The 20150-nt window shown below is 43.2% G+C and overlaps 1 protein-coding gene across 7 annotated transcripts in view; it reads left to right on the top strand.

Annotated features, from left to right (window-relative positions):
* Nucleotides 1-20013, top strand: part of fryb (furry homolog b (Drosophila)) — a 57425-nt gene extending 37412 nt beyond the window's left edge. For 4 of the 7 annotated variants that reach the window (XM_086308934.1, XM_086308929.1, XM_086308932.1 and 1 more), the window contains exons 34-66: nt 79-225; nt 340-508; nt 645-735; nt 964-1037; nt 1896-2046; nt 2467-2570; nt 3271-3362; nt 3493-3586; nt 3789-4008; nt 4155-4306; nt 4420-4607; nt 4708-4802; nt 4956-5154; nt 5238-5459; nt 5808-6006; nt 6114-6211; nt 6459-6629; nt 6923-7063; nt 7158-7343; nt 7515-7679; nt 7939-8013; nt 8210-8380; nt 9027-9221; nt 9328-9465; nt 9552-9766; nt 10200-10404; nt 10576-10725; nt 10861-10959; nt 11074-11157; nt 11524-11541; nt 11732-11842; nt 15381-15616; nt 17246-20013. In XM_086308934.1, coding sequence (XP_086165060.1) covers nt 79-225; nt 340-508; nt 645-735; nt 964-1037; nt 1896-2046; nt 2467-2570; nt 3271-3362; nt 3493-3586; nt 3789-4008; nt 4155-4306; nt 4420-4607; nt 4708-4802; nt 4956-5154; nt 5238-5459; nt 5808-6006; nt 6114-6211; nt 6459-6629; nt 6923-7063; nt 7158-7343; nt 7515-7679; nt 7939-8013; nt 8210-8380; nt 9027-9221; nt 9328-9465; nt 9552-9766; nt 10200-10404; nt 10576-10725; nt 10861-10959; nt 11074-11157; nt 11524-11541; nt 11732-11842; nt 15381-15616; nt 17246-17504 — 4914 coding nt within the window. In that variant the 3' untranslated portion in view covers nt 17505-20013. The remainder of the gene's footprint in view (nt 1-78; nt 226-339; nt 509-644; nt 736-963; nt 1038-1895; nt 2047-2466; nt 2571-3270; nt 3363-3492; nt 3587-3788; nt 4009-4154; nt 4307-4419; nt 4608-4707; nt 4803-4955; nt 5155-5237; nt 5460-5807; nt 6007-6113; nt 6212-6458; nt 6630-6922; nt 7064-7157; nt 7344-7514; nt 7680-7938; nt 8014-8209; nt 8381-9026; nt 9222-9327; nt 9466-9551; nt 9767-10199; nt 10405-10575; nt 10726-10860; nt 10960-11073; nt 11158-11523; nt 11542-11731; nt 11843-15380; nt 15617-17245) is intronic. The other 3 variants (XM_086308931.1, XM_086308930.1, XM_086308935.1) reach the window with 3 other exon arrangements.
* Nucleotides 20014-20150: the final 137 nt, after the last annotated feature.

The following is a 20150-nucleotide window of genomic DNA, read 5'->3' as shown; positions in this document are numbered from 1 at the left end:
GAAGCCGAGTTAATTCTTACTTGTGAAAACTCCCAAACGCACCTCTAGCTTTCTAATTAGATTTTTTTCTCTTTACAGTATGGAGATGAGGTTCCCGGACCAGAGATTGAGAATGCCTGGAACGCTCTAGTGTCGAACGAGAGGTGGAGCAACAACTTGCGAGTCACCCTGCAGTTCCTCATCAGCCTGTGTGGTGTTAGCAGTGACACCACATTACTGCCTTATGTAAGAGCATTTTTTAGTTAAATGCAGTAATCCTCACAAAGATATCATAACAAATATGCAGAAGTAATGCAAATAACCCAGAATTTCTAACTAATGCTTGCTCATCTGTTGTAGATTAAGAAGGTGGTGATTTACATGTGTCGCAATAACACCATCCAGACTATGGAGGAGCTCCTGTTTGAGCTGCAGCAGACCGACCCTGTCAACCCTGTGGTTTTGCACTGTGATAATCCTCCATTTTATCGCTTTGCTGCCAGCAACAAAGCCTCCACATCCCAGACAGGTGAGGGGATGTGTTCCTGTCACAGTCTGTGGAGTCAAATTAGATTTTCATCTCAACACTTACCCCTGGTTTGAACTTGACAGCTTTTTTCATGTGACAGATGGATGACTCTGCTGTGTTTCTGTTAAATGTGTAGGCACCACCTCCAGTAGTAACACCGTAGTGGCTGGTCAGGAAAACCTGCCAGAGACAGATGAGACCAAGATGGTCAGAGAGAGTGAAGAACGGTAAGTCATTTTTTATACCTTATATACTTATAGCTGCAGCATGGGTTGTCATGGTGATACAGTGTTTTATTTGGGTGAGACAGTCTCTCAAGAGGCTGTCATAAAGATAGCTAAAAAATGTCAGCATTGTATCAGTTACTGTATGTAGCGATGATAATACCATGAGGATATTGTCAATCAAATCTGGAAATGCTGAGTTTGACTTTAAATGTGGTGGATTTTTCACAGCCGGGCGAGGGCTCACAACAGACTGGAGTCTCGTTACAGCAACAGCTCCGGAGGCTCCTATGAGGATGAAAAAAGTAAGCCCTGACTTGGTTCTCATGAGGAATAAAGTACAATCTTTGACACACACAGAGCCCAGGGGTTTTCACAGCTTACAGCTGTTATTTGGAGAGACTCTGAGGATGTAGACTTTTCAGTGATAAATCTTCACCATTTTAACTTTAGACTTTAATGGTAATTGTTACTGACAGTTCTTGTGCTATAACTTCTCATCCCACATATTTTTTTTTCTGGCCAGATACAGAGACTAAAAGCAAATGTTTTAAATGTGTTGTCATGCACCTTGTAATAGCAGCCATTGACATTCTTGTCAAAGTAGGTTAGATGATTCCTATAATTTAAACAGCTAGCTAAGGCCCCAGTCACACAGGCCAATTCATCAACCATCTACTACACAGCTACAGATCGAACACTGACTCCAAACGCCATCTTTCAAGCTTACTCTTTGTTTCATTCATGCAAAAAACAAAGTGTAAAAATGACAACCTCGTATGCGCTACAGTTGGTAGTATTTTTCAAACACAATAAAATGAAGTCGCAACAAAATTGAATCACAACTACAGTATTAAGGAAAGGTAAAGGTCCCTACAATAAAACAAATACCACTTTTTATTGAGTTTTCCAGTTATGGTGGACAAGGCAAAAAGTTAAGCTTTCAATTGATTTAAAACTCCAGGTCTGTGGTAACTAATAAGCTGGAGTGGAAGATTGCTGCCACTCCCCCTCCTCGGCCTGTGCTTGGAGGATTCTCAAAGGATCAGTCCTTATGCTTTTTAAGTGAAATGGTTAATTGTGCACTACTTTTAATTCAGAATTATTGCTTTGGTGGGATATATGTTTCAGATTTTACTAACCAAATCTTTCTGTGCTCATAGATGACCCACTTCCACCTTACGCTGGATGGCTGCTGAGTATTCTCGAGACCAACCGTCCTCAGCCGTTACCCATGCCTGTTAATGGAGGCTGCTGGGCACCTCTGGTTGACTACCTTCCAGAAACTATCACACCTAGAGGACCACTGCACAGGTGCACACGAACAAACACAGATGACCTTTAGTAAACTTCTGAAAAAACAGGATCTTAGCTAGAAGAGTGATGTTACAATCAGCAGGGCCAGACAGCGTTTCAGAGACATGTTACGCCTACTTTCAGATTTTTGGATAAACTCAAGCACAGAATGAAGCCAAGCCAGCTTGCTCAGGGTCTACTAGGAAAATAGTTCATATTAAAAGAGCTTTCCCACTTAATCTTCTCTGCCTGTCCTGACACTTCAGAGATCAATACTCTAAATAAATAAAATGAAGACTGTTGTAGAGAGCTTTGAAATCTATGATCCATGTACAGTTCATGCACTAGCACAGATTACAGGAAACATCAAACATCAAATGTTTCCATCAAACATGCCAAGATTTTATCGTACTCACATAAAATTTGTGTGTTCCTCAGGTGTAACATTGCAGTGATCTTTATGACCGAGATGGTAGTAGACCACAGTGTGAGAGAAGACTGGGCTTTACACCTGCCCCTACTACTACATGCCCTCTTCTTAGGTAAGCATAACTGAACTCATGTCACGCTTGAATCGGTTAAACCCTGTATGGATTAATTTTGGGGAAAATGGGGTAAGAAGAAAAATAAGCCAAAATCGCCTGCATAGAATGTACTACATGCATTTTGGAGAATGTGGAAGTGCTTGATGGGTTATATAAAAAATTCCTCAGTCTCACGCTGATAAAGCAAATGAAACACGTGGTAGATCGAAAAGAACTTGAACCAAAACAAGATAAAATCAAAAAGCGCGGGTGTCAGGGTGTTTGCCACCGAAACAAACACACAAAAATAGCCTTGAGATGTTGAAGGTATTTTCTGTGACGTCCACTGAGCTCATAGCGTGACGATGTGTTTTATCGCCATCACACAGAGACGTGGAAGTGGACAGGCCGTTCTCAAGTATCACAATGAAACACTTTCAATCTAGCATGTAGACACATACCTACCCCCACCCAGATGCCAGCTGTATTATTATGCGCTCAGCATATTCTACATACTAACTTTCAAGTTCATGAGATTCAGCATCATCTGGTCTTTTTGCATGAAGTTATCCAGGAATCCATGTTTGATTTTATTTTATTTTTATTTTTATTTTTTTTAGCTTTTTTCATTCACTGTTGCACAAATTGAGGCACAACAAGCCTTTGTAATACTACAAAAGCTGTTGTTGTCTTACTCGGTGTGTACTTCGTTTTCTAGGTCTGGACCACTACAGGTCAGAGGTCTATGAACACAGCAAACGTCTCCTTCTTCACCTCCTCATTGCGCTCTCCTGCAACAACAACTTTCAGGTCAGATTTCCATTTTAATGTTTGTTATTATTCGGCCAGTTTATTACATGAAGTAGGACTGAAACTTACTTTACTGAGTTCTGCAAAGCTTTACATATTCACTGAGCAACACTTCTTTTTGGGGGTCCAGGTAATAGCCTCAGTACTGATGCTGACGAGAGAGATCAGCGACAACAAGACCCTCACAATCAAGTCCAGCTACCACACAGAGTACCAGCAGTCACGTAAGTAGAAAATATTGAGTGTGTATACAAGCATTTAACAGTCCTCTGACATTTACTAGAAAGATATGACCTGATGGACCACTTTTCATTGGAAAACTAAGAAACTAAACAGTGTAGTACACAAAAAATCAGATTAAAGACTCCAGAAATTATATTACTGTAGCAGTACACTTCTCTATAGCATGTCATAATATTCCTATAGACGCACCAGACTTTTTGCGGGAGTGGCAGGCATCTCCCGTGGTGGACTCTGGTCTCGGCTCCACCTCCAACTCATCCTCTGCTAGCCTGGGTGGTGGCAGCACAGCCGGCAGTGTTGGAAATCTGCCCCTTGTAACACCCGATGACCTGGAGGATCTTGAAGATGCGCCCAATGAGACGGATGAGAAGACGAACAAACTCATTGAGTTTCTCTCCACCAGGTAAACACAACTCTGGTCATCTTTTGTGCTGTTCTCGAGGTGGACACTGCGTGTGGGTGTGACGTGCGCTTAAATTTCACTGTAGTCCACACTGTGTGAGCTGCTCGTGTAACGTTTATGTGGTGCTACTGGTGGTGGGTATACAGTGCTTGGAGTACTGTGTTGTTATTGCACAGATCATTTGGGCCACTGTGGGTGCATGAGGACATCACACCAAAGAACCCCAACTCCAAAAGCACAGAGCAGCTCAGCAACTTCCTGCGCCACGTTGTCTCTGTCTTCAAGGAGTCCAAGTCAGGTGAGAAACCACTGAATAACAGCTACAGCAGACCTCACCCAATCTTCACAAATGGAGCAATAATCGACTCATTTTAGACCTGCACAAGGGGTGAAATATGTCCATCTTCACAGACTTCCACCTGGAGCAGCAGCTTAGTGACGTGGCCTTACAGACGGCTCTGTGCAGCTCCTCGCGTCACTATGCCGGCAGATCTTTCCAGATCTTTAGAGCTCTCAAACAGCCGATCAACAACCATGCTGTCTCTGATCTGGTCTCACGCCTCGTTGAGGTGGTGGGAGAACATGGAGACGAGGTGCAGGTGAGAGAAGAGACATATAATAGAGATGTAGTGCTTTCAACCTGATGCATTTGGTGAAGATTCACATTATTGCTGATGTTCATACCTGTACCTGTTTCAGGGCTATGTGATGGAGGTGCTGTTAACTCTGGAGTCAGTAGTGGTGAATCTAGCAGAGTGTCTGAAAAACAGTGACCTTATGGCAGCTCTTACCAGGTTAGTCTGCTTTGAATGTTAAATCTTTGGAAGTAATAATAATTTGAAGATTACAACATATGTACAGATTTAAACAGCCTCCTTCTGGTGTTTCAGAGCTACTTGATACTCCAACAGATTCAACATTTTGCTTTCATTGTGTTTGATTTGTAGGACATCCTCTCCAGACTTTGTGACAAGTGACAAACTGATGAACAGAAAGAGCACAGGTCAGCTGAACTTCCCTGGCCCAGGATTTGTCGGCCTGTCATCGCAGCGCCACCAGCGCTCCTATTCTGTCCCCAAGAAGTTCGGCGAGTGTTGCAACCAGTCGAGTGATCCCCCTCGCAGTGCAACTCTGGATCGCATACAGGCAAGAAAGGAAAATTGCTGTGTAATCTGACACCTTAATGCTAAATCCTTAATGCTAATTTTGTACTCGCTTTCGGTCTACAGGCTTGCAACAGTCACGGCCTTGCACGAACAGGAAGAAGTTCAGGCTCCTGCACATCATCGACAAATCGCATTGATCCCAGCGTTCTGTCGGATCCCGCGCACGTGTCTCATCCTTCGTCGATACTGGCCACAGTCTTCTGGGTGGCGGTGTCGCTCATGGAGTCAGACTTCGAGTTTGAATACCAGATGTCACTTCGCCTCGTTCACAAGCTGCTGTCAAAGGTAGATGAGATTAAAAAAATTGCTGATTACAGAGGACAATGTATGTATCTGTAAAAACAACAGTTAACTTAAAGCCAAGATTAAGCAGAAGAAAGCAAACATTCCCTGTAACCTGTGTTTTCCCTTAATGCCATGAAGACTACGTCATCCTAAGACGCTCACACTGCTTCTATTTTAAAATGAAAGAAAGCTTTGGAACCTATTAATTCAAGGCCACCACAGACCTAGCAACTGGCTATTGATTCATTCATTGTTTTAGCATCTCAGATATTCAGTTTGCAGGTGGAAGACAATAAGTACCACAAGCAACTTTCAGCTTCACTTAAGCCAAAATCTCTCATTTCCCAGGTGCCCTTAGACAGAGCAGAGAACCGTGAGCGCCTGGAGAAGCTGCAGGCTCAGCTGAGGTGGAGCGGGTTCTCTGGGATTCAACAGCTTTTGTTGAAGGGATTTACCTCCCAGGCTACATCTGACCTGACCTTACAGCTATTCTGCCAGCTCACGCCAGTCTCCCGCGTGCCTGTTGTCGACAGCTCACAGTCTATAGGTAGGTACTGAGGATTTTATATTGTATCGTTTAGTAGTCGTACGGCAACGTGTTTATTTTTATTTATACTGGCTGTATCTGAAGTTCAAACTCTTCTCCCTGTGTAGGCTTTCCTCTGAATGTGCTGTGTCTGCTTCCTCACCTGGTCCAGCACTTTAGCCACCCAAATCAGTTCTGTAAGGAAAGTGCTGAGAGGATTGCACAGGTACTGCAATACTATGGATTCTTCAAGTGGGCTGAGTCTAGGCTTTAGTTTGCTTTTGCTTTACTTCCTTTGACTTTTTTTTAGGTTTGTTAGACAAACAGTAAAGATGTATATTTGGAGAAAGATAAAAAGCCAGAGTGGATTGGAAAAACCTGACATTTCAAAACACAGAAGAACAACTAAAAGATCAAAAAAGACAATATTTCTCACATAACGTGTCTGTCTGCTTTTTTGTTTACTTTCTCAGGTATGTTTGGTGGAAAAGAACACAAAGCTGTCCCATCTGGCACATGTGATGACGCTCTATAAGACACGTTCCTACACGAGGGACCCTTTCTCCTGGGTCAGCGTGGTTTGCCGCTACCTTCACGAGGCTTTCTCTGACATAACGCTCAACATGGTCACCTATATGGCTGAGGTAAGTGCTTCTATATATGAAAATATGTCTTATCTTTCTCTATTTTTAGGATTTTACATTTATTGGATGTTTCTATGGAAGCTGGTGCAAGAATGTTGAGTGAGTGGTTTGTGCTGATTATTTGTTGGAAGCCTGTCCTGTTCACTGTTCAGCCAGTTGTTAAAGGACAATCCAATAATTTACAGTCAAGTTATACAAGTTATACAAGTTGGTTATACACATATTGACTTTGCCCTTAAGCAAGATTGGGTTTATGTCTGCGTGCTTACTGAATGTGACTTTCTCTCTCCAAGCTGCTGGATAAGGGACTTCCCAGTATGCAACAGTCTCTCCTCCAAATCATCTACTGTCTGCTTAGCCACATGGACCTGACTGCTGTGCAGGTCAAACAGTTCAACGCTGATGTCCTGAAGACCATTGAGAAGTTTGTCCAGGTGAGTGTCGGACAGTACTCGGTCTTCATTTTAGAGAAATGCACTGCATGCACTGCTGTTTCTCTTACTCTGTCTTTGACATGTGACTTTATAGACAGTACACTGGAAGGATGCCTTAAACATCTTGAAGCTGGTGGTATCACGCTCTGCCAGCCTTGTTCATCCAGTGTACGGCCACACACAGGGTGATCTTTCCAACCTAGAGGTCAGCAGAGTGTGGGACGGCTCTGCTAAAGCTCTCCCTGGGAAAACTCTGGATTTCACATTTGACATCTCTGAGGTAAGAAAGCTGCTGCTACTGAGCTTCTTTTTGTAAATGCCCATCATTGACTTGCAGTTACAGTACACCCCCATGTTTTGCTAGGTCATAAATAGAAAAGGATTTCCTCAACACATGCAATATGCAAATCATCAAAAAATTTGCATGTCTTTCTGTTTGTTATCTTCCCAGACACCGGTGATCGGGCGCCGTTTTGATGAGCTCCAAGGATCAGGGGGTAGAGAGGGGAAAGCCAGAGTCATGGCTGTGACCCGCAGTACTTCCTCCACTTCTTCTGGATCCAATTCCAACACCATTCTGGTGCCTGTCAGCTGGAGGCGACCACAGTTATCTCAGGTAGCATCAATGCCCAAAACTAAGGTTTCACATCAGTGCTGCTTGGTTTTGTAAGACTTGTAAAAGAATATTATATTAAAATGTGTTGATCAAGTCATTCTTCTTTAGCATACTGACCTCAAATAGCCCAAGAAAAACAGATTTAAAACTTTCTGTTTATAACATGCTTAGAAATTATCCCTTGATCATCAAAGCATGAGGCATGTGAAGCGAGAAGAAAATCCATCACTTTACTGATGAGTTTTTCTTCTACATGCAGAAAAGAACCAGAGAGAAGCTGGTGAGCGTTTTGTCTCTATGTGGACAAGAAGTTGGACTTACCAAGAACCCATCTGTAAGCTAACTTCCTTGTTGTACTTGTTCTTTATGTACACAGTCAACAAAATTCAAGCTTGTATTTCTGTTTTTTTTGTTTCTATTTTGAAGAGGGAGTAAAACCTCTAAAGTTTTCTGGGGATGTTTCTGTTATTAAGATGGCTTCACTAATTGCCTCTGACAAGTCTAAAAACCTGTTTCTGTCTTCTTGTCAGGTGATCTTCTCATCCTGTGGTGACTTGGACATGATGGAGGTGCGGGAGAGCGGCGTGTCATCTGAGGACGGTGGTACCAGAGAGGACACATTAGATGACACCGCCAGTGAGCAGCAGTTTAGGGTTTTCAGAGACTTTGACTTCCTGGATGTGGAGCTGGAGGATGGAGAGGTGAGAGTCACAATAATACTGTATTTCACCTGTGTTCATTTGATTTATGCTGACACAGTGGTCCTTTCTTTCATTTTACCTTTACTGTGTCTTTCAACTTATCCACCTGTCTTTCTTCAACATATTTGAAAAGTATTTCTCTGTCCTCCCACCTCATCTCTTTCTCTCTAACTCTGTCTCTCTCTTTCTTCCCCTCGCTGCCTAGGAGCTCCAGGTAAGTCCCTCACATTGAGTACTTAACATTAGCCTTCATCAGCTCTTTGGTGTTCCTGCCTCTTTTGTTTTGATCTGGAACGTAAAAACAAAATCCTCTTTGTGCTTCATTTTGCTCTCACGGCTTGATTGCAGAACGACATTTATGACAGCACTGCTATTTTTTAAATAGAGATAAATATGTTATAGTTATTATAAAAGATAATTTTACAGGCTGAAAACAACCTTTCCAACATATAATCATATATTCATGCCATGAATAACAGTCCATCTTGCATCTTGTTCTTGTAACTAAAGCAATTATTTTGTGTTTTGAGAGATTAAAGTAAAAATGTTCCCTTCATCGCAGGGATTTTACTTCTACCGTTCATTGTGTCCATGTCTTCCAACATGTATGTGTGTGTTTGTTGTTGTTGTGTTTTTTTAAATCTAGGGTGAGACTGTCGATAACTTTAACTGGGGTGTGCGCCGGCGATCTCTGGACAGCACAGAGCTGCGCGACCTGCTGGAGGAGAGCCAGCACTCAGGCAGTACCCCCAGTCTGGGTCACGAAGACCCTCACGATTCAGACGAGTCATCAGAGGAAGAGGAGTCTTCAACTAGCCAGAGCCTCTCCCATTCTCAGCTTGTGTGTAGCCTTAGCTGCTGAATCAACACATTAAAAATCCTCTGAAGCCTTAAAAGGCTTATTATTTTTCCTGAGTCAACATTCATGATTTGCCTCCCTGTTCCAGACCAACCCGTCTCCATCAGAGGAAACCAATCACACCGATTCTCTGTCTACTTCATACGACACATCTGCTGACCCCCAGTCCCTCAACGCCACCACCCCGAGCCAGGGAGCTCTCCATGACGATCACATTGGTCTACATGTGAGAAATAATAGACTTGGACGTGGATGTGTTGTTTGCCTAGATACATTTTGAAACATCAAAATGTAATGCTTTTGTTTTCTCAGGTGAGGGTGTGTGGTGAGGACGAGGACACTCAGGCCCAGGATGATGAACTGTCGCTGAGTGTCAACGAGCTCCCCCCCGGCTCCGACTGTGGAGAGAGCTTCACTCTGGATTTGCCGGGGCAACCTCAAAATCAGCTGCCAAATCTGGACCGTGGTCTTAACCCAGACTATTGCCAGCCTCCACTGGATTTTCTAGACCCAAACTGTCTGCCCAGGTAAGTTTGAAAGACAGGATTTAAATATTAATCCCTGCATGCTGAATACACTGCTGGATTGTTGCCAGAGTCTCTGTCAGGGTTTTTCCTACCGTAAAAACTTTTGGTGGCACACGGAAAGAAGTTTTCGCTCAAGCCAAAGGAAAATCACCAGTTTTGTTGCGTTTGATCAACAATAGAAACTCTGATAATGACCAAAAATGGCAGAAAATGTAGATTTTGTTTAATAGTGCAACAGAAAATGACTCCCAAAGCGTAACTACTAAGCCAGAAAAAACCTAATGGGACATTATTCATGGATGTTTTGCCTATTTTGTCCTATTTTTAACATTTTTGAGATATTATTAAACCCTGTTAGATACATTTTTCAAATACTTATCGTACTGGGTGCAAACAGCACAGACTCACTTCTTTCTCATCTCTGTTGTTAAAGCTTGCGTGATGATGTTGATGATTTGGAGGACCTTGGGTTTCCTCCTCCCCCCTCTCCATTTTTTTCCGCCATCTTGGCAGCGTTCCAACCCACGGTGTGTGACGATGCCGAGGAGGCATGGCGCTGCCACATCAACCAGCTTGTAACAGACTCAGATGGGTCATGTGCTGTCTACACATTTCAGGTCTTCTCATCACTCTTTAAGGTACATCACATGAAGGATTACCTTTAGGGGTTTTTTTTTTGTTTTGTTTTTTATGTTTGTATTTCTTGTTTTTTGTACACCCATTTTTTTCAAGCTATCACTCATATTATGTATAATAATATATTATATCTCTTCCATTAGCATGAATTACAGTACAGTGTCTTTTTCCAGAACATCCAGGGAAAATTCTGCACCTTAACAAAAGATGTTGCCACTTATCTTGGCGAGGGATTAAGAGGCATTGGATCAAAGTTTCTCAGGTCCTCACAGATGCTCACCACATGCTCAGATTGTCCTACCATTTACATTGATGCTGACACGGTGAGTACAGTTGGCAGGCTTCTTGCTGATCACAGTATTGTAGCTGCTTCAGTCTATGGGAGTCTAAAAACCCCAAAGACAAATCTAATACTGAGCTCATTTTTACTGCTCCTTTCTTCTTGTTGGTCTGTATAGATCATGTCCTACGGCCTCCTCGAAAAGATGAAGTTCAGTGCACTGGAGCTGCAAGAGTACCTGGATACTTACAACACCAAAGAGGAGGCTGCTGTATTGGTAAGTGCACGTTTACTTATTTCCTCCTTCAAATGTGTGCCAGATAAAATATTTACCACCTTTTCTTCTGTCCACTCCTCTTTCCAATGAAGTTTTCCGTTTATTGTCTTTCAGTGGCTCAGGAACTGTAAGGACACATTTCCCAGATGTCCTGGTGACAGTGTGGTTACCTGCCAACCTGGAGATTCAGAGGAGAAGGTACAAACAACTTTATTTATTATTTACTGTACCAATGAAAGCACAGATTTTTACTGGCAAATTGATTCAGTCTATGTAGCTTAATCTTTGTGTTGTATTAATGGCTTTCTTTCTCTGTGGATTGAAATGTTTGCCCTCTTTGCACGCTGGCTCTGTCTCTATATCGTTATATCCTCCTGAAATTTCTTTTCCGTGCCGGAGTCGTTAAGTTTAAAGTTGCTGTTTTTTCTCTACAGTGTTGATTACTTCTTGGCAGCCTGGCTGTAAACAGTCAGGATTTTTAACTTGCTGTGCATGTGTTTGATTGATACTTTGTCTTCCTCTCACTTCACTCTTGATGCCCTAACATGCTCTCTCGCTGTCTAGCAAATGGAGTCTCTTGCAGTAAGTTCTCTTCACTTCACTCTAGATTCCTCTTAAACTGCTTAATTAACTTTGCACAACTGAATCAGTCAGTTTTGTTGTCACGTGTTTGTATTCCTTTGCATGTGCTTACAACAATTTGTGATTGTGATTGTTTGTGATCTCTGCTTCTGATAAATCTTAGCTTTTTTTTGTCACTTGTGTCTTCCAGCAACTGGAGCTTTGTCAGAGGCTTTACAAGCTTCACTTTCAGCTCCTCCTTCTGTTCCAGTCCTACTGCTCGCTCATTGGTCAAGTTCATGCAATAAGCTCTGTGCCTGAGGTGAGTCAAATCATTCTTCATTAAGTGTGACTTGCAGGCTAACAGAGGAACATGCTGGTTCCCTTATGTCTATGTGAGAGGATTCAGAGTCCAAGTAATTCACAATCAAACACATTAAATACCAAGATCTGCATGACTGTTGTTGTTCTAAATGTATTAGTTAAACATTAAATGTCCATCAAATTTGAGGTTTTCTAGGTCAGTGTGATTGATATCAACTAGGGCAATTTCCCCTTGTGACTTGGTCTTTCCTTGTATCATCCAGCTGTATGATAAGGAACATTCTAAGAAAAATGTCTATGATATATAGAGCCACATTATTTTTATTTAAATAGTAGGGGTGCAACGATACACAAAATTCACGGTTCGGTTCAGTTCGATACTTTGGTGTCACAGTTCGATATTTTTTCGATACAAAAAAAATGTTCATGCCTTTTTAATTTGTCATTTATTAAAATTATAAATATATATTTTAACTCAAAAGTACAGTTTTTAAATTTAATGTTGCTGAAACAAAAGTAATTAAAAAAATAAATATATCTCAGGGTTCTCAAAATTTCAAAATCCCTGGTAGCCCTTCGGGCAGGGACTCTTCAGTTTTTGGTAACCCAAAATAAATGTAAGTAGCCCGAATAAAAAAGAGAGCAATTTTTTGATTGATGTTTTGTTTCCTGTTTTGTTTCCTTTACAATATTATACTTTAATGTATAATATTGTAAAGGAAACAAAACATTAATCAAAAAATTGTTGAAAAACAAATTACAACATTGTATAAAAATTACAATCATCAACTCAAATACTTGGTTCTAATTGAACAGAAATTTCTATGAACTTGTAAGAACTGTGTAGGACATGAATCAGTCTGTGTCAGATCCTGAATTTGAAATTTCCACTGAAGTCACGGGTAAGAGACAAGTGGAACCAAGATCTAGGCCATTTGCTTTTTGAAGCAAATGGCCAGCTACATTTCCAGCTACAGCCCAGCTACATTTCCGAAAGAATGCAAAAGCATTGACATATATTTTTCCTTCCTACAATAGCCCGAGGGGCAGGGCAGAGATAGATTTTGGTAGCCCGACTGGAAAAATCGCTAGCCCCGGGACGTCGGGCTAGCGATTTTGCGAGCCCTGTATCTGATTGAGGAATCACTCATCTTTGGAAAAGAGAGTTTATTACAGAGAAATGGCTCTTTCCAAAATAAAAGCTATACTATACGCTTCTTCTGGGCTATATTCTCAGCAGCATATTGTAGCGGGTCAGGGCTGTTCATGGTTCTGTTTGTACAGTTATGTTTTGTTTATGTTGCCATAGTGACGGGTGACGCCCTCTCGCTGCAACGGTGTGTCCTTCCGGGGTCAGAGGGCGCCCTGTGTGTTGTTGTTGCTGTGCGGTTGCCACGCTGAGCAGTTAGCTAGCGGCAGTGTTCTTCTGCAGATGTCAATAAACGGCTGTGCTCCCTGGCTAGCTCACGGGAAGCAAGACCAAACGACACCTCCGTCTCCCCCTTGTCTGAGCTCGCCACATTGTTGTCAGAAGTGGGATGATGGTGGCACCCCATGTTCTGACCCGAGTGACTTTTCCCCAGCCGGTCGTGACCGACCGGTGCGCCAAAAGAAGGCACCTGGACATTTGCAAAGTGAAAGCAAAACACAAGCGCAAATTCAAACGCGATTTCAATGTCACATATTGACAGTGGCTCACCGATGCCAATGACATAATTACCCAGCTACATTTCCGAAAGAATGCAAAAGCATTGACATATATTTTTCCTTCCTACAATAGCCCGAGGGGCAGGGCAGAGATAGATTTTGGTAGCCCGACTGGAAAAGATCGCTAGCCCCGGGACGTCGGGCTAGCGATTTTGCAAGCCCTGTATCTGATTGAGGAATCACTCATCTTTGGAAAAGAGAGTTTATTACAGAGAAATGGCTCTTTCCAAAATAAAAGCTATACTATACGCTTCTTCTGGGTTATATTCTCAGCAGCATATTGTAGCGGGTCAGGGCTGTTCGGGGTTCTGTTTGTACAGTTATGTTTTGTTTATGTTGCCATAGTGACGGGTGACGCCCTCTCGCTGCGACGGTGTGTCCTTCCGGGGTCAGAGGGCGCCCTGTGTGTTGTTGTTGCTGTGCGGTTGCCGCGCTGAGCAGTTAGCTAGCGGCAGTGTTCTTCTGCAGATGTCAATAAACGGCTGTGCTCCCTGGCTAGCTCACGGGAAGCAAGACCCAACGACACCTCCGTCTCCTCCTTGTCTGAGCTCGCCACATTGCTGTCAGAAGTGGGATGATGGTGGCACCCCATGTTCTGACCCGAGTGACTTTTCCCCCACCGGTCGTGACCGGCCGGTGCGCCAAAAGAAGGCACCTGGACATTTGCAGGACTTTGTGTGGGGTAATGGGGTCGTCGGGGACGACTGACCCCTTAGGTGGGGGCTATGTAGCGGGTCAGGGCTGTTCGGGGGTCTGTTTATACAGTTATGTTTTGTTTATGTTGTCATAGTGACGGGTGACGCCTTCTCGCTGCGACGGTGTGTCCTTCCGGGGTCAGAGGGCGCTCTGTGTGTTGTTGCTGTGCGGTTGCCGCGCTGAGCAGTTAGCTAGCGGCAGTGTTCTTCTGCAGATGTCGATAAACGGCTGTGCTCCCTGGCTAGCTCACGGGAAGTAAGACCAAACGACACCTCCGTCTCCACCTTGTCTGAGCTCGCCACAATATTAAACATATCAGGTCCCCATAAGGAGAATCATGTGCTAACGGCTGTCTAAATGACTCGGGTAAAGTTTGTAGCATGCATGCTTGTTGTTTTTGTCTGCACTAGGATGACGTTGGCGTAAATGTGCAGTCATATTCGTTGTGTTCCCACTAGTGCTGTCAGCGTTAACGCCACAACACGGCAAATCTCCGTTAATGAGCTACCCCTGATCACCGCATGCATGGGGCTAGACGGCCAACACGTTAACGAGCTAACTGCGCTAACACACTAGTTCCCACCCATGTAATTGAGCATTGCGTGGCACATCCAACATACTGTTTTACTTTAGTCCATGACGCACTTACCTTCAGGGTCATACGTCACATGAAAACCAAAATAATTCCAAACGCCAGATCTGAATGAGGGTGGGGGAGGTTCAATTTGCCATGTTGCAAGGAGAGCTTCTGTCTCGCTAGCTTGCCCTGCGCTCTTCCTTCTGAGATGCTGTCTGTGTTGAACTCTCAGTGGATCTGCGCTCGACAGTGCAGCCTAGGCGAAGTAGTCGAACGCAGATTCACTGAGCGCTCAACACAGACAGCATCGTCAGAAGGAAAGTTGATAAAATAAATTACAAATTTTGTACTGTTCATACATATGCGCACCCCTATTAAATAGACATATGCTTTTATAAGTATATGTATGGTTTACTAGTTAAATTAAAATGATGTTGACCCTTAGAAAAACCCTGCTACACTGCAGACTTGATCTTGAGCATTTAATCTTTTAATATAGACATAAATTTCACATACACACTCACCCACCACCATCTGTTGTCCCTCCACCTCTTAGCTGCTGAACATGTCTCGAGAGCTTACTGATCTGAAGAGCAGCCTGCAGGCAGCAGAGGCAGCCGTAGCCAGCGACTTGGAACACAAACACTTGGCCCACACTCACTCACACGCCACCCAGGTGGCAGCCATGGTTGTGCCCAGCTTCCCCACCTCAGAGGCAGCGGTGCAGGCCATACTGGAGTGCCTTAGGAACCATGAGTTCACCAAAGCCGTGCGCTACATCCAGGAATGCAGGTGAGCAGCACGAGGCCATCAGCATACATGAGTGTATCCTGGGATTTAATGATTTTATTATTTTGTCTCAACGTAAAAGAACAAATGATCCAAAAAATGACCATGTGAACACACTGTGTCCCCATCACTTTCTCCAATCTTTACAAATGATTTTGAAGTATATAATAAGTAGACATTATAAAGGGCTGTCATTCCTGGCTGAGAAACTTAAGCTTGGGAGATGTTGAGGTCTATCTATCTCTCTTGTGCTTCTGTACGCAGATGATATTGTAGTATTGACAGAATCAGAGCTTCAGATGGCTTTAGATGGAGTAGAAAGATGTTGTGTAGACAGGAAAGTGTAAATCCTAATGAAAGTAAAATTGTAATGTTTGCATGAGGTAAAGTAGGACAGTTCTGTGGCTTTAAATTTGGAAATCCTGTAATACAAGTAGAGGAGGATCTAAGGCATAGGTGTCAAACTCTGGCCCGCGGGCCAAATTTGGCCCACAGCCTAATTACATTTGGCCTGCGAAGCCATACCAAATTATTATTAGAGCTGGCCTACTGGTATTATACAGCTAATATATATATTGTTTAGTATTAAGCTTTGCTTGTTCCATATTCAGTTTTCCAGCAAAACTTGTTTGAGTCCATAAGAAGAGATTCATTCTTAAATCTGGAGGAAGATTTTTTTTTCAGTAAATATTAATGTTAGCCCGCGACTTTGTTCCAGTTTTGAATTTTGGCCCACTGTGTATTTGAGTTTGACACCCCTGTTCTAAGGAGCTTGGAATGAAAAGCAACTGAACTTCTTTAAATGTCTTGAAGATGTTTCACCTCTCATCCAAGAAGCTTCTTCAGTTCTAAGACCAAATGATGAAGACTTCCAGATTTTAAGCCCTAGAGGGGATTGCCCCGTAAGAGGGTCGTTGACCCACTATTGCTCATGTGGCTCATCACATGATCCAAGGTGTGAAAAAAAGGGTGTGGTCCATTATCAGCGTAAGCTTCGGGTGAAACCATTGTTAGACCTTGCCTCACCCTATCATTTGACTTATTGAGATCAAGAAGTGGGGAGATTTAAGTTGATAAAGATAAAGTTAAATGTAGGATGATTGGTTTTAGGTTTAGATTATCGAATGGAAATAGGAATAAATTGTACTTTTAATGTCTATTTTTCCAAAGAATCAATATGATAAAGGTGTTTTGAAGTTACGGTTAGGGAAGTTAAAACAAATATTTGATTATACGGGATTTTCTTATTTATGGGGATATACCGGAGTGGTGAATGACCGCTATATAAAAGCAGCTGTTAAGATGAGAATATCCAAACCTGAGGCAAAATTGATAGACCTGATATGTTTAACAATAGCATCTGTATAAATTACAGAATATTTAGGCAAGAGTTCGAACTGAAAAATTACTTGCGTAGTTTATTCTATATGGTGTTATTTGGCAAGGTATAGATGTGGGTCTAGTGGCATTCCTGTACTTATGGACACATTTTATCAAGTTGAATATATTAATTGTGTATTTATACTTTGTAGCTTGATCCAATGAATCAAGCTACATTGAATATTGAATATAGAAAGTATGTCTCTTTATATCTACCTGTAATAATTATAATACTTTTTGTGTCCATTTCAGGAGGCAGTGGCCCAACGGAGTGTTTGGCGGAAGCTCAGAGAGTGAGGTTCAGACGCTGCTCAACGTCTACTTCCGTCACCAAACGTTGGGCCAGACGGGCACAATCGCCCTGGTCGGTTCCCGGCAGGACCTCAGTCTGATCTGCTCCAAGCTGCTGGAGCTCAACGGGGAAATCTGCGACATGATCCGCCACGCCCAGGGTTACCGGGTCGTCACAACTTACCTCCCCGATTCAAGTGCCTCCGCGACCAGTCTCTGACAGGACTTCAGGAGCCCCCCACCCCCTCCTTCTCCACCTTTACTCCCTCCATCACTGCAGCCATTGACCCTTCCAAGACAACCTCTGCAATCCTCTCAGCCTGCTCTTACAGAGGGGGCCCAGCACCCACATACCTGGCCCCTGCCGCCTCCTATGTGTCTGCTGCCCCAGATTCACAGCTCCAGGCAGATACCCACTTACCACCCTGCCCAGCACTAGAACCTGAATTAAACCTTTCATTCCACTCTTCATCCTCATCCACTGCAAACTCTGAGACCTCTTTACTTAATTTTCCCAAACCCCCCGACCTGTTCTCTGCTCATAGCTCCAACACGCCAGGCCAATCACATTTTACACTGCCGCTCACACAAGAGCCAAAGAGACGTTATCTAGATGAGAACGCAAGCCTTTATTATCCTATCAGAGTACATCCATCATGCAGTTTACCGCAATCACATTTCCACTGCAGCAAACACCCGATATCATCTCTCACATCCAGCTCTCTCCCAACTGTGGCCTCAGCGCCCACCTTGCTCACACACTCTTACACGAACCCATCGCCCATTTCTTCCCGGGGCTCTCATCTTCCCCATTTCCCATGCTCTCCGTACAAACACTTAAGCCCGTCCTCGATTCTGCACCCGGGCCGTGACACGGTCTTAACTCACAGCCCTTCATCGAGTTCATCTCTTCCCCCTCCCCCACCACCCCCTCCCTGTCCCACCGGCCCAGGAGAGGCTGCAGCTTGGGGTTGTTGTTGCTCCTTCGGCGGTGCTGCTACGCCTTTGACTCGCTACCTGGGGAAGGTGGGACAAGCTGCCCTGCCCTTACTGACAGTAGGGGGGCTCCTGAATACTGAACCGTCAGATGTCCAAACCTGAGACTTTAAAGTTACCACGCCAGAGGACCTAACGATCCAACATCAGGTCTTTGCATCTGAAAAGTAGACAATGACATACCAGAAATAACTGGACACTTTAAATGTTTAAGGACAGGGAATCATATCCCATGTATAATGGGATTTATCTCTGGATACTACAGATTGCTGCCTGCTGATAAGAATGACCTGATGTGATTATATACAAGCGCAGGCTTTGCTTCTAAAGCTAGATGTCGTGAAAAATAATGTACCTCCTTGTTTAAGTCCCGCTTGACGGTCATAATTCAGCATCTAATCTGTGCTGCACTCCGAGGACCTGTGAAGGCTTTTAGCTTGGACTTAAACTGGCTTCCCAGAGGAACTTTTAGACATGCTTGACACTTGCTGCCTCCTTCAGGAAGGATGAAAGAGACAGTGAGGAAATGAGCCGTGACACTACGTAGCATCACTGGAAGAAGTTTCCTCTGTGGAGTTTTGTTATACGTTTTTTCTAAATGTTGTAGAAAGGAGATCATGTATGTTTTGTTACTGTGAGAGAAAAAGGCTGTCACTTTTATTAAGAAGGAAAAGCCAAATGCTGGAGTGATTTTGTCTCTACTGTTCTGAGGCCTCCTCTGGAGGAAACTGTGCAATGCATGACCCAGCTGAATGCTTTCTACTGTACGCTCCCGTCCTGTCCTTTTCGCTTGGCCCAGACGTCTGACCTCAGCCTGATTGAAAGACTTGCTGACAGAGCAGATGCAGAATATTCAAGCGCATTTCTTTACGCTGCTCTTTGGCCTGTTTCTATTATTGATATTCTGTATCAGTGAATCAACTTGTCCCCTGACTACTGTTGTAAACATTGGTAGAGTAATCATGCCATTATCCGTGCGTGGCGTGCACCCCTCCGTGGCTAGCTGTAGCATCTTTAGTGAGCGTAAACACTATATTTCTGTCGACTTGGTGTTCACATGCAGAGAAGATGGCGCATGTACACAGTCAAGTATTTGCCCGTCTGTATACTGCTAATCGTTACTGTCACACAACCATAGTAGGATATGTTTGTGTGGTTTGTAGTTACCTTACACGTAAGGGAAATGCTGACATTCTGCACTCATTGTAGATGTGCGAAATGAAACCCACGCTACACACTACTGAATCTGAACTCGTCGTTGTCAGCCTTTTTGTGTGTGTGTGAGAGACTCTCCCTTGGTTCGGATCAAGCAATCATTTTGCTGTTGCTGTACAAATGTCTTCTTTTCCTATTTATATCTGATCAGATATGAAACGACACTTATTTGACTTAAGTTTTATAATGATGTTTGTTCTCTCAAATCAAACTGCCATGCATGCATTTTCTGTTTACTGTATGGAGTGTTTGAAATATTTATTAACAAGATAATTTTATCTGAAAGATACGTTTGTATGAGGTACAAAAGGGAGCCACAAGCTCACGCGGGTATGTTTTTCTTTTTCCTGTGTGTGGGAGAATGTGTTTGCATGCCAAACAAGAAGTTGCACATTTTTAAAGCTTTTTAGATGAAGACAGTAGTTGTTTTTTCACCTTGTAAATATTTTCACAGCCTTTGTGAAGTTGTTTTGAGTTGAAGCTCTGTAAAAGTTGTTAAAGTAAAGACCTATAACTTATGTTGTCTTTTGGTGCTTTATAAATGACTGAAAAACTAATTGTATTCAAGGGGCTCTGCCCTCTTCCTACATCTATCAATGTTCTCTGCAGTCTTCCCCCTTCCTGGCAGCTCCATCTTTAACATCCCTCCTCTACA

This window comes from Aulonocara sp. 'chitande type north' Nkhata Bay, linkage group LG10 (genome assembly GCF_057382095.1).
Source record: "Aulonocara sp. 'chitande type north' Nkhata Bay isolate Kocher_YH1m ecotype deep benthic linkage group LG10, A_spYH_male_GT1.1, whole genome shotgun sequence".
NCBI lineage: Eukaryota > Metazoa > Chordata > Actinopteri > Cichliformes > Cichlidae > Aulonocara > Aulonocara sp. 'chitande type north' Nkhata Bay.
Note: the sequence above shows the minus strand (reverse complement) of the source record. Positions and strands in the feature narration are given on the sequence as shown.